The sequence below is a fragment of the Crassostrea angulata genome, chromosome 9 (genome assembly GCF_025612915.1).
Source record: "Crassostrea angulata isolate pt1a10 chromosome 9, ASM2561291v2, whole genome shotgun sequence".
Lineage (NCBI taxonomy): Eukaryota > Metazoa > Mollusca > Bivalvia > Ostreida > Ostreidae > Magallana > Magallana angulata.
Genome location: NC_069119.1, coordinates 26,865,863 through 26,879,756, shown reverse-complemented (window position 1 = coordinate 26,879,756; position 13,894 = coordinate 26,865,863). Strand labels below are relative to the sequence as shown.

At 34.6% G+C, this 13,894-nt stretch overlaps 1 protein-coding gene across 11 annotated transcripts in view; it reads right to left on the bottom strand.

Annotated features, from left to right (window-relative positions):
• LOC128163417 (polypeptide N-acetylgalactosaminyltransferase 5-like) overlaps positions 1-13,894 on the bottom strand; it is a 62,869-nt gene that overhangs the window by 16,219 nt on the left and 32,756 nt on the right. For 7 of the 11 annotated variants that reach the window (XM_052827026.1, XM_052827030.1, XM_052827025.1 and 4 more), the window contains 5 exons: positions 13,104-13,606; positions 10,065-10,218; positions 7,591-7,757; positions 5,634-5,798; positions 4,893-5,109 (listed from right to left, as the gene is read on the bottom strand). In XM_052827026.1, coding sequence (XP_052682986.1) covers positions 4,893-5,109; positions 5,634-5,798; positions 7,591-7,757; positions 10,065-10,218; positions 13,104-13,512 — 1,112 coding nt within the window. In that variant the 5' untranslated portion in view covers positions 13,513-13,606. Of the gene's footprint in view, positions 1-1,820; positions 2,038-3,153; positions 3,368-4,892; positions 5,110-5,633; positions 5,799-7,590; positions 7,758-10,064; positions 10,219-13,103; positions 13,607-13,894 lie in introns of all 11 variants that reach the window. The other 4 variants (XM_052827036.1, XM_052827029.1, XM_052827028.1 and 1 more) reach the window with 3 other exon arrangements.

Genomic DNA, 13,894 nt, shown 5'->3' with positions numbered 1-13,894 from the left:
GACCTGTGGACTCGCTCCTCCAGAAACTGCCACTGATGTAGATAAAATTACAGGACGGCCGAACTTTGATCTAGGATTTCAATTTTGGATTCTTTATATGGATAAATATGTAATAAATTTCTGTAACTTCCAAGTTTTACAAACACTGAAAATTTAAGCTCATGGATTGAGTAATTATGCTTATTGTATCTGAATAAATAATGTGACGAGCAGATAATGATACAAATATCGAGTTCTTAAGCTTCCTCAGCTTTAAGCCCAATATTTCAATAGGCTTTCATAGGGCAAAACTACAGTAACCTTGGAAAAACTTAATGACATTATTAATACTAATTCATACAAATTTTTGATCCTGAAGACACATAATCTGCTGTTGAAAAATCACAAAGGAGGGAAAAAAAATTTCACTTTTTTGCCTGCATAAAGATTTTTTTGTAGGTTTATATTTCAATATCTGATGACAAGATCAAAGCAAACAAAGCAAAGACTATCCCAGAGTGTCAATTCACAAGATTAGTCAGTCATCAACGACATATGGACGAAAAGACAAAAGAAATTATTCGATCCTTATTATATAATCAATGACAACAAAGAAGCTCAGATCAACAGCTGCTACCAACTTTGACAAGATGTATTCGAAAAAGAAAAAAAAAATTAACACTTGTGAATCAGGACTGTCTTATTCCAACTGCGTCATTTCTGAAACTGGACAGCCATAGTCGAGTCTCTCCCACACACACACATATCGTATTGTTGGGCTCGCGACCCTAAGTCCCTCCACATGAACCCTGGCAACATCTGTCCGAGATCCGAATCAGATCAAATCACAGCAAGAAAATTGACGTCGACTTCAAAAAGCCATATAGAACTGTGTACTTTGTAACACATCACACAAAAAGATGAAATTCTTTTTTCCCCATTTATCAATGGTTGTACATGTACTTCACTACATTTATGAATTCATTGGGTTCTCTCCGGGTATTCCAGCTTCTTCCCACACCAACGACCCCCTCGCATTAACACCCGTGCCAACGAGAGATATTCATATAAGTTCTATAACTTGTTTATCAATCGTTGTAAAATATTAAATAAAGTTCAGGGTTTTTTTCAATTCATTGAAAACTTGTCAATAACGAAAAGTTCTTCTCTTAATTGTGGTAAAGAAAAGATGAAAGACATTTTAGTTCACAATGTCATCTTGCTGGAAAAATTGATTTTGATTGCTACTGATATTATGATAACAGCAAGACCATTAATTATACAGAACTCTATACTTGATATTAGTTGGCCTTAATTACCGGTAATGGAATAACTCTTGTCCAAATGATAACTGTTTTAAAAACATTTCCATAAAGTCGATAATTCTCATATCATAGTTTATTTTTGTTGCACGATTCATAGAAAACAATAATAGTTACTGTAAAACTTAACATAACTAAGAAACAAAGCAACAGAATATCTCAAATGTGCTTAAATCAATTGAAACTAATGTCCGAGATCTATATCATATGGACGCCAAATTTTTAAAGCCAAAATATGATAGACATTCATTGGCATTCAACAAAGAAAAAATAATGTATTAAGTGGATATTATATATGCAAACCATATAGGACTCGCATCATTTTTTTTTTTTTTAGAAAAAAAAGTTTAATAAAAAGTTCTAGTGTACATGTATATATAAATATATATAAAAATTGTGCAGACCCAAATACACCAAGAGATTGAGACAGTATAATAGATTATTAAGATGCTTGGCAGTACAACAAATACCAGAAAGATTACACAGATAATATCAACCCTCTAGTGCAGATTTATATACCTAATAGCTCTTAAGCTTGTCTTATTCTGGGAGTTATAGTAACGATTGTGAGGTTTGGCCGATTTCCATCGGAAGACCATGCTCCAATCAAAGCCCCCGACAGAGTACTGATTCAGACTCTGGAAGTACAAGGTCTCCGCCAGAATGTTGTCGATAACGGGACAAACAACTTTTTTACGATCTGTAGCAATTCGGTCGAGAAGGGGCTCCAGCCAACCTGTATGTCAAAATTAAAGTTTTCTGATCAATAGCTGCCTTTTACTTTCCATTAAAGCGTCTTGTATAAAAATAACAATGATTTTTGGTGCAAAAAAGATTTTGCAGCCCCACCTCACCCCCCTTCATCGCAGTGTCACCTATTCTACAACCTTGACCCCAAAACCCTGTTCCCTTTGAATGAGTATCTGTAATGTAGTGAAATTCATGTTTTCTTTTTAGGCATGGATGCAGATTTATATAAATGTTACAAGTAAATCCTAAAATAGATACAGTAGAAACCCTATATAATAAAAATCCAGGGGAGGAAAGGGGGGGTTGTCTATACCCTTTTGATCTGTTGGTTTGGGTTTTTTTTTTTCGACAATAAGAGTAGATGGGAGTAAAAGTAACCATACTTGGGAGTGCTACTTTAAACAAACTGTCAGTTTGCTTTGGAAATAGAAGCGTAATTGTTTTTCTCTATCAAACGCATTTTTATTTCCTATCCAAATTTTGCGTTTTCTTTTCAAACAAATGTTAGATCTTTCAAGGTATGTGTAAGCAAACACAACCTCAGTAATAAGTTAAGATTTTGCTTGATGTCCTCAGAAGAACCGATCATCTGAAAAGGGTTGATATCTAGAGCTAATTTGGCTCAGGCGTTCTAAAAGGATGAAAAACATGCAAGGAAAACTGGAAACATAGAGGACAGACCAACAAACGGAGAGCTAAGGAATTCATCTGGCAGCAGACTACAGGTTTCAATTGTTTCTGAAGCATGGCTGAAAAACAAAGTGAGAGCTAAGGTATTCATCTGGCAGATTAGCTTTTGCGATTCTGAAGCAAGGTTGAATTGTTCAGCCTTTTTGAAGGAAAAAGATGCTGGAAGTTGAAGGAGGAGGAAGGATTCAGTACATGTGTCTAGCCTTTTATTAATTTAAGTGCTAACTAGCAAAGATTTTGTGTAGCAGGCATTATCTTGCAAATTGCAAAAAGATTTTGGGTAAGTGGGGTCATAGCCCTGTAGAATGCAGCTAGCAGAGGAAAAATCACAAGGAGGCCACTGTGCGCCCCTTATAGACATGAGAAAAAAAACACCCTACAAAAAAAAAACCCATTGAAATCTGAAACCAACCTAATCGGGTCAACTTTACTGTTCATTTTGTCTTTGACATAGGATGGAATGGGCATCCAATTAAATGTCAGATCCCAGTCAAACTTGCCGACGTGAATCTGGTCGGGATTGAACCAGGCGAACTGGAGAGTGTCGTCGTTAATGTTGCCGATGACCGGTGCGACTACATGTCGCTTATCTTCGGCAATTCTCCCCAGTAGAGGCTCCAGCCAGCCTGCAGAGTTTATGGAGAACAAAATCAAATTTTTTTTCTCAAAAAAAAAGAAAAGAAAAATAAACTCTACTGATTTCTCCTCCCCAACTGTGATCTAAATGCACCACTGTTCACAAATGATCTGGTGTGACACATTGTGACTTTCTCCTTGCATTCTAATGAACCATTCATCACTGTGACACAATGTGAGCAGTGTTTCTGCCCATCCTGAAACATACTGCATACGTAAACCGGCGGGTATAAAAAGTCAAACTAAAGACACCATGTTCACAAATGGTTGGCTTTTTTGTCACACCATCCCTAATTTTGTTTGCAAAGGAAAGCCAGAAATTTAAAATCAACGACTCCATGTTCACAACTGTCATATTTTCTAACTCCTTAATGGTTGCACTGGAGAGCCAGAAATTGAGGACAAGAGAATTATGTTGGGGACATTAGCAAGGACATAGGAAATCAACAAGGCATTAAAAAACAGGTTAATTAACATTGTAAATTGAATCAATTTCATGTCAGGTTGATGGTTGCAAGTATTTGTAATGCAAAGCATGATGTCGTTTGAAGGCTAAACAATTATAAAGTGATGGAATACACACATGTTTATCAAAAATGCAAAAGGTCAATTGATGGATGCATGCTTTTTATGCTCATTTCAAGCCTTAAAGACTTCATTAGCTTTTACTGCTTATTTAAGAAACCGATTTAATGAATAATTGAATTTTAGGAAGAAGATTAAAAGAAAAGATGAAAGAACTGTTGCATTGTTCATGAAGAAGGTGCCATTTGCGTTAATTGAAGTACGACTGTATCAGGCTTATAAGATTTGGACATGATCATTGTCCGATTCATTCTGAGTTCAGTTAGTATTGGGGTTAGTTAATTGCAAGGACTACTTTTGAATGAAAAGGCAAAGAGTACAAAGGCGAGAGAGAATTTATGAGAGGATTCTAAGATTGGAAAAAATACAAAAGTGAAAGAACCTTAAATTCATCCTTAAAAAAAAAAATTAAAAAAACATAGAAGACTATTTATAGATCAGCAGCCAAAGATTGAAATGAGATGCAAAGCTCTTTTTTTTGTCCAAAAAGATTTTGGTTTTTTTTCATCTTAGAGAATTAAGACAGCAATAAAAATAGGGTGAAAAGGACTGCAGCAAAAAATGATTCCTTCACGGACACAAAACTGATGGGATTTAAGACAGGTAATAAATGTCGCTTGTGCTAATTAGTAAAACCTTTCCAATGCCGCTGCTGCTCTAAGTATTAATTGAATTCCCATTCCCATGCAGGCGTTATTATAACATGTACAATACAGAGCATTTCTCCTAGAGGCCCTTACTTGCAGGTACGAAAGTACCAATATAGCCATGCAGCTCATGCAACCACTGAGCATGCAATTCTAAAGTATCTCTCTTAACGAAAAATGACACAACTATATAAGTGCAACGTACAATCTCAACCTAAGCCCTTATATACACAACACTGAATCCAAAGGACAACTTTCTCGTGCAGCACAGAGCAATGAATACCTGACAGGGAGGTAATCTTTGAAACTTCTGCGCTTGCGTTCGTATTCGGGGATCGCATGCCAGTTAAACTGCATGTTCCAATCAAAACCCCCGATACTTGTGGCTCTGGCATTGCCATACTGATATTTGAAGGAGTCGTCTTCGATTACATCGATTACGGGACAAACGACAATGGATTTGTTTTCTGCAATTCGATCTAGGAGAGGTTCGAGCCAACCTATAAAGGGCACATAACTTCTTGTTATAAAACTGAGAGTAAAAGTCAACCTTATTTTTTAAAGAATGGATGATGTTTGGTTACACTTTGATGAAGTCACCTGAAATTTAATCATGTGTCTGAAAATGATATCAATTAGTATATAATTTCATACTTCCAACATGATATAAACTGAAAAGAAAAATGTAACTTAACCAATGATTTTATGCTAATGAACATGACAAAAGATAAGATGTAATTTCTAAAACATGTTGTTAAAGCACTCTTTCAAATTGAAAATATTAATCCAATTCAAAACTTTTTATCAAAACCATAGTACAAAAACACCCTAACAGTTCAAAAATATTAGTTTAAGTAGTCATATCATGACCAAAAACATGAAAGAACAATGTTATAATTCCAACACTTAAAGTTCTGTACAAACAAACATATCAAGTTCTTATTAACCGAAAGATGGATTGGAAATTTTGTGATTGTCAAACTTTTTTTTTGTTTTGATTTATTGACAATGAACTCTATGTTACCTTCAGCGCATTCACAGTGCGAGTCCAGATATGTCAGCACCTCTCCTGTTGCCACGGAGTAACCAAGGAGACGCGCCCGGATCAGCCCCTCCCTTTTCTTTGTTCTCACGACCTTGACCTTTTGCAGCTTGGCTGCATACTCTTCCAATGGTTGCTTCAGGTGGTCTAGAAATAAAAGAAACATTTGAACGATAACACAATTAATCCATATCAATACCAATAAGGCCCTTAATAAAGTCTTTCATATTTGTTTGAATGAAAAAATACAATTTAAATCTTTAAAAATTATTTCTATGAACAGGTGCAAATTTATTCCTACAGATGATAAACCTTTTTAAAAATCCTTTCATATTTGTATAAAAAAGAAAAATAATACATATATATAAAAAATCAAAATGATTAACGATACGTATTATTGTACAAAAAAAAAAAAACTTTTACTGTAAATTCCTGATTAAACACGAGGAATTAATATCCGCGTAAAATCGCGAGAAGCCCATCTCGCAAATTCTAAAATCTCGCTTTTAATTTTGGGATACATGTAAACTACATGAAACAATGATAAAATTTCGGCATTCGTGATTTTATGTTCTTGCGATTTGTTGGTAAATCATAGACATTGAATTGCGGAATTAAGTACTTGCATAAAATAAGGAATATCTACAGTATATGTGGAGATTGCTTTCCCAAAATATATTATTTATATTATTCATTCATGTTATTCAGGTAAAGTTTGTAGGCGGAAATAATTCCCATTAAGACATGCATGTATGGGATGCTGTAATTAACCAACAAAAAAACCCTTAGCAATTTAAATATACTTACTGTTCTTCAAATTAATTTTTCAAATCTTACTTAAACATTTTTTTTAAATTTAAATAACAAAAACCTACTAAAAAAAGCAGGCATACAAGGTTACAGCAAATCTAAAAATATCTCATGCCTGACAAATACAAATAGAGTAATATTAAATTATAATTTTAAATCTTCAAAAATTAACATATCTTCCCCGAGGCCCATCCCAAAAAACAAATGTGCTGGGCCGACATTGTAATTTTATTATTTTAGAAATATGCTAAACAGACAGGTACCAATGCCATGAAAAATTGCTCGCATTGAATTGTCTCAGCGATATTTATTTCAAATTATTCCTATAGCTCTGCCATCAATCTTGAACCGACGGAGATTAATCAAAAGTGACGCGTTGCGGTTGATCCTCAAACATGTTGGGGTTTTGTTTTAAATCAATTAAAATCGTTTAACATTTCGTCTTTTGGCACCCCCCGAGTCAATCATCAATCAAAACTAAGTATATATATGCACATACTGAATATATATACACCATTTTCAAATGCTACGAAAACCTCTTCAACTTCATACACCTACATTCCTCATTATATTCGTGATATTTCGTAACTTAAAAGCATGTTTTTTTTGCAATTGCAGTGGGCAAATTGGAAATCAATGAAATATTGACTAAATAAATGCTGATGGGAATCTAAATATGCAATGTTTTCTGACAGACCTTTTAACCTCCCATCAGCGAAACAAACTTTGTATCAATAATTAAATAAATGCTGTTGGGAATGCAAATTTTTATCAATTCTTCCCACATCATAACATAAAAAAAACAAAAAAACAAAAAAAAAAACGCTTTTTCTGAAAGAAAAAAATTATCATCCTGAATTCAACACCTGGGGTGTCTGTCCAAGGAGCAACAGCTTTTGAAAGGCAACAACATGGTAAGATGAAACTTAGCAAATATGAGCCATGATTGATTTTAAACAACTCTATTGGGCAAGTTTACAACTCATAAACTTGTTAGCAAGTGGTACGTGCTGCTAACAGTTTTACGCGGCCATTAATTCCTTATTTAGGAATTTACAGAATATAATAGTTAACCATTAAGAGGTTAATGTTAACCATGAAATGCGCAATAAACTTTCAATTTATTTACCCATGTCTGAGAAGTCATCAACCAAGATGATTTCCTTGAGCAGGTGGGGAGGGGATCGGTCGATGATGCTGTGTACTGTACGCAGAAGAACGGACCAAGCCTCGTTATGGAAACACACCACCACGCTCGTGTCCGGCAGATTGTCTTTGTACTTCAAGTCCTTACATCTACAAACCATTCATAGAATATTACCTAACACCAATCAAAATCTTCTTTTTTTTTACAAAGTAGAACAAATGTTATGATCTCATTAATTATATTTCTTTGTCCATTATAATAGATATTAGGCATGAAACTTGTGAAAACTAATCTCTAAAAATTCAATTTATTTTTTTTTATTCCATTGTGAGGCATGATTATAGATTATACAAGTTTGAAAATATTTTATCAATACTATCATACATACATGTACATTAATTGTGTAGCAGAAATTCAGATGAATCATATAATTATCAAATAAGTGCAGCCTCATGCACTATAAGTAACTACAAGAGAAAATGTTGGGGTGTTCTTCTATTTGAAACAATAAAAGAACTCCATCAAATCTGACCATTCAAATCATTTCAAGGCAATTAACCTTCAAAAAGTTTTCTCACAAAGGAAAATATCTATTTTTTTCTAATCCTTTGATCATATACTGCAAAGTTAAACATTAATTACTTCAAATAGCAATTTTAAAACCAGCTGAGCACTATGTCATTTTGCCAATCAATTCTTTCCCTCGGAAGATGAAATATTTTAATTACAATGAAAAGACCCATATAGAATTATAGGCTATTAACGTAACAATTAAAAGAAATGGGAGCATGATAATACTGCCTTCAAAAGTTAAAAACTCATATTACGGATCCACAAAATACCCCCTTGGGCTTTCTTGTTCACTTCTGAAGCACCCAAATAACCTAAGATTTTTCAGTAATGATCATTAAAAAGACAATTTTTTCTCTGAAAATTGATTTGACGGACTGCTTATTATTGCAGAAAAGCCAGTAATTAACAAAAGCCGAGGATATGCAGCGAGCATCTAAATAGGACAAATTGCATATTACGGAACTTCAACGCATTCAACTTTAGCACAGTGACGTAATGAGAAGCCATTAAATGGCGGAGAAAAAAAATAGGGCGGATAAACCGCAGCGCGCTAATTCTCTCTGACATTCCCATCTTCAACTCTCTCTCTCTGCATGGATCATAATTGTACCATGTTCACTTTATGCATCATAAAGTGAACCTAAAACGGTGTTTAGAACCGACATTTTCTCTCCATTTATTCCTCAGATGCACATAATAAATGGGAAAACGAGACCGCAGAGAAGTAAGAATGCGATGACACGCTGGAATTTCATCCAATCAACTGATATTAATTCAATTACATGCAATGGCGAAAAAAAATCAGAAGATAGTTACCAAAAAATATTTACATTTTAAGTAATCTGGTCGGATCAAAATTTTCTAATTCCTCATCCTCTGAGCTTAGATTTCAGGAATAGTGTAACTTAATGTACATGTTACATTGAGTCACCAGGGAGTCAAAATTGCATGAATTTTCTGAAATCAACTTAATTTTTTTGTTTTAACTCTAAATAGTCTTGCTGATAAGAATGATTAGATTTAAAACACATTATCACTAAAACAAATGCATTAATTTCATGCTCAGATATCAAACCTATGACAAAGGGGTGATTTAATATAAACAAAGTTGCATTAATATTGGTTGCATAGTATGCAATCCACAATGCACAAAATTTGCAAAAAATCATTCATTGCTATTCTGGTTGCTATGATTATATTCTACTCGCATTGAATGAAAAATTAACATTCACTGGTATTTGGAGAGATATTTAGTGTTCCACACAAAGTAGAGAGTGGAAGGATAATGTGTCCTCAATGAAAAAAAAAAATGGAGAGTGGAGATATTGGGTTCTCCACACAGTGAAGAATTGAGATAATGGGTCCTCCATACAAAATAGAGAGTTGGGATATTGGGTAATCCACATATCAAAGAATAGAGATATTGGGTTCTCTACACAGTGAAGAAAAGAGAGAAACACAAAGTGGAATGAGGGAGATTATGGGTGCTTCTAGAATGTGGAGAAATTACAGATGTGAAAATTATAGAGATAATAGGTGCCACACACAGAGTGGAATGTGGAGAAATTAATGTTACTGTAGGTAATTCCACACACAGTAAATTGTGGGCTGCACTACAAAGTGAAGAGTGGAAAGATAATGGGTGCCCCACGCAAGGTGGAAAGAGGAGTGATTAATATGGGTTGCTCCACACAGTAAATTGACAATGGGTTACTGATCCACACAGTGGAGAAATTAACACTGGTGGAGAGATTATGTGTTTCTCTATACACAATGAAGATACTTGCATAAGTATTAGTGTTGATCGTCACACAGTGGAGCACAAAGTGATGACATTAAGGGTTGTTTGATCCACTCAAAGTGGAGCGTGGGGGGACACTTACTCTGGGTCGCGGACGTCGGGTAGGGAGCGGTGCAGCGAGATCATGTCGCTGGCGTACTGGTTAAACGCATTCTTCTGCCAGCCGTCATCAAACTTCTTCTTCTCCTCTGGAGACAGCTTGTCCTTGTCTATCACCACCGCCTTGCCACCCTCACCTACAACGAGAAAATCAAACACGGTGGTTAATTGGCTCAGCAAAGTGAATCTTTTTATAATCTTATCTTTTTTTAATAGTGGGGGGGGGGGGGGGGGGGGTGTGTGTGTGTCATTTGCTTTGCCACCTTCACCTTCGAACATGTAAATCAAACATGGTGGTAATTTGTCTCAGCAAGTTTTTTCAATATCATAATTTTTTTTTGCTTTACTTGACTAGTACCCTTTACTTTCAAACAGAAAATCATCAAACATTGTGGTAAATTGTATGGACAATTATTCTATATTCTTAACTTCATTTCTTTTTTTTTTTTTGCTTTGATTTAAATTGATGCCTTTCAATGTTCAATGTACATGTATGATCATTGCATGTATATTCATGCATGATATGTAAACTGTAAATTTTTTAAAGCAGAAATTTCTATCATCATATCCTGTCCTTTCCAATACATCAGAATCCAACTGTTCAGCTAAGAAGCTAATGAAAGCAGACAAAAAGAAGAAAATGGCATCATATATCACCCACCCCAAGAGACCAAAGTACATCAGATCCACACAATAAGACAGTGCGCAACCCAAATAGGACCATCTATCAACAAAAGAAACTGTGTTTTGTCCTACAATTCTCCATTAGCTAACAACACTGTAAGCTCTCGCTTTAGAGCCTCTTTCCTTTTAAAGCTTTCTAAGGAGCCGAGAAAGCAGCGAGAAAGAGATTTATGGAGAGCACAGAAGAGATGACAAAGGTAGGGATGAAAGTATTCAATCCTCTGCTGTTTTATGCTGTCAAGCCAATACATCAAACCTCGTTAATGTTGTCCGCGATTATCCAAGCCGCCATCAAGTAATCAAATAGATTTCAAAACTCGTTACAAAGCAGGGATCAAGCCACTAGAAGACGAAGGGAAAAAAACACAGTCCAGACGATATATAAGGCTTTTTGTGCCGTCCCCGATTAATTCCATAACAGTAAAACCTAGTCACCACTGACAGAAAGTTTTTCTTGATTTATCTTGAAAGGAGCATCTTGATTTATCTTGGAAGGAAATGAGTGAGGCAATTCAGCTCAAATATAGTTTCATTCCCACTTTTCTACGACTTTTTTCTTCCCGACATTCTACCCAGACCTAAATTTTATTCTTTTAACTAAAGCACGTACTATTTAATATAAAATCGTAGTTTGGATGAAAAAATATCAGTTAAAAAAGATTCTTGACAAAATCAAAAAAAAAAAAAAACAAAGATATTGAAAATGAGTGTCTTTCAACCTCTGATTTTCGAATACATTGGAGGGAAGGTTATGACATTCGAGTACCAGACTTTTCGAAAACAAATACTTAGTCTAATAATTTCGAAGACTTTCAATGACTCCTCCACCTGTATTGCTTTGAATGTCTTTAAAATACCAATGTGAAATTCTCAGATTCTCAAAACTTTATGCTAACCATGCAAAACAATTTCTGCACATCTAAGTTCTTTTTACTTTAAATTTGCACTTTCATTATTGATTGCAAAACTGGATTTTCTGCCATCTTTTACATGTATTTGGCAGATGCAGTTGGATCTTTCTGGCTATAGATAACGTGTGTACCCCAGTATTGAGAAATCCTGTCAGCTATTTATCATTCAGTTTAAAGCGCCAACATGAACTAATATAATACTCTGACAATAGTACTTTGTGAGAGCTCAATTATAAGCATTTTTAAACAACTAGGACAAATTACAGATATATATTTTGACAACACCACACCATTAGATTCAAATTCAATTCCCTCCTGAAAACCAGAATAATTTGGATTGATGATGAGAAAGAACAAAGTGTTCTAACTTAGTCATTTTGGCCTGTCTTCCATATCTCCAGAGGTTTGCTATAATCCAGTTTTACTGCATGCAAGCAAATTTATTACATTACATAAGCAGTGCCAGCCTAATTTGTCTTGTTTCTCTTTGCCAGATGTGACCATACTTTCAAGGGGGATTTTATGCAAGGAATATCTTAATAAATTCAGTAAGAAAAGGTTATCATTTTACCTCATTGACTCTTTGATAAATGTCATTTTCATTACACTGTGAGGAAATATTCAACAGCTGACTTAGATCTTTCTCGCGTTCATTTGTGTTACTTTATTGAAACCAGTATACCGAGAGACTGTAAATTCCTTATAAAACGCGACAAATTTATGTACGCCTAAAATCACTAGAGGCATCCCTCGCTGATTTTAAAACCTCACTATTATTTTCTGAAAGTTGAGAACTATCAGAAATATGAATACATCTCCCGCTTTCGCGATTTTATATTATCACGATTTGATACAAAACAGCAGGATCGCGGAATTAAGTACTCGCGTGATATAAGGAATTTACAGAACTGAGAATAAGTTTTGCTTAATCAACATGAAACAAACTAAAAAAAATTTCTTTTTTGAATGCATTTTCATATTTCAAACAACCATAAAATCAATCCAATTTCGCAAAATAAAATTTTAGATGGAAATAGGCTTCAAAGAAAATGTTAAATAAATTACGAAAAGTAATCATGCTAATTTGATGTCTATTTTGAATGATGTATTAGTTTAAATTTTAAGTATATGCATTCCACTTTGAAATTCAGTTGTCTAATCATATCAAAAGTGAGAGCAATAGATATATATATAGCTTTCTCTTTATCAATTATCAAGTAGAGTTCATCAGTTCATAATTATATAGTATCTTTCAATCTTGAAAACCTAATTTTTAAAAACAAAAACTACTTGTCTTTGCATATCAAGGTGCCGGCAAATCAAACCAGGTACATTCTCAATCAAAATTCCTCAAACTGAACTGATAGGCCACAACATTAGGAAGTAATTTTAGTTACATCTCAACAACGTTGCTAGTGAATTTATACCTGGTGCATTTGGGTCCACGTAAGGCCTCTCTGGCAAGGATTGCTTCTGTTTGTACCGTAGCGTATCGTCCTTTTTGGCAGACCCACGCCCAGTATCTTCTCGCTGTTGCCTATTCTCGTGCATGTCTAACTGAATTTTATTCGCCAAATTCTGCTTCTCCTCTTCGTGAATTTTGCGATCGTGTCTTAATTTATCACCATCACCAAAATGTATATGATTATCGGGCGGGGGAACGATGTCTTTTTCTCTGTGGATCACTTCGCGTTCCTGACGTTTCTCAGTGTCACTGTCACTGTTCGAGAGCTTGCCCTGATATGTTGTAAATATCACAATTAAGAACCATAAGGCTGGAATTCCGATGATGAATTTGAAAATGAGACCCCGTTTTCTTCGGTAGAAGCTGGCCATTGTGTCACGATTATTGCTGAGATCTTAAGTTCTGTCAAATAAGGAGTTCTTTCCCTTTGCAGTGTGTGGTGTCAAGACATCTTGCTCTTTTTATCTGAAAAATATACAAAAAATTATGTTTATGAAAATCGTCAAGCTATTAAATAATTAAATATCATATTTTCTAGTTGTCTATAATGTCAGTTTTTCTTGCATATTCAGCTATGAGTTTGGTTTCGAGGCAGGGTTACTAAATTAGTTCAAAATGGAATTCACTACAATGTTTTAAAAACTATAAAATGTATAACAGAGAAAAAGGTCTCACTAAAAATACATGCAGAGAAATAAATCATAAATTGTCTGCAATTACCATATCCCTTTAAATTTTCTGATTCTACATAAT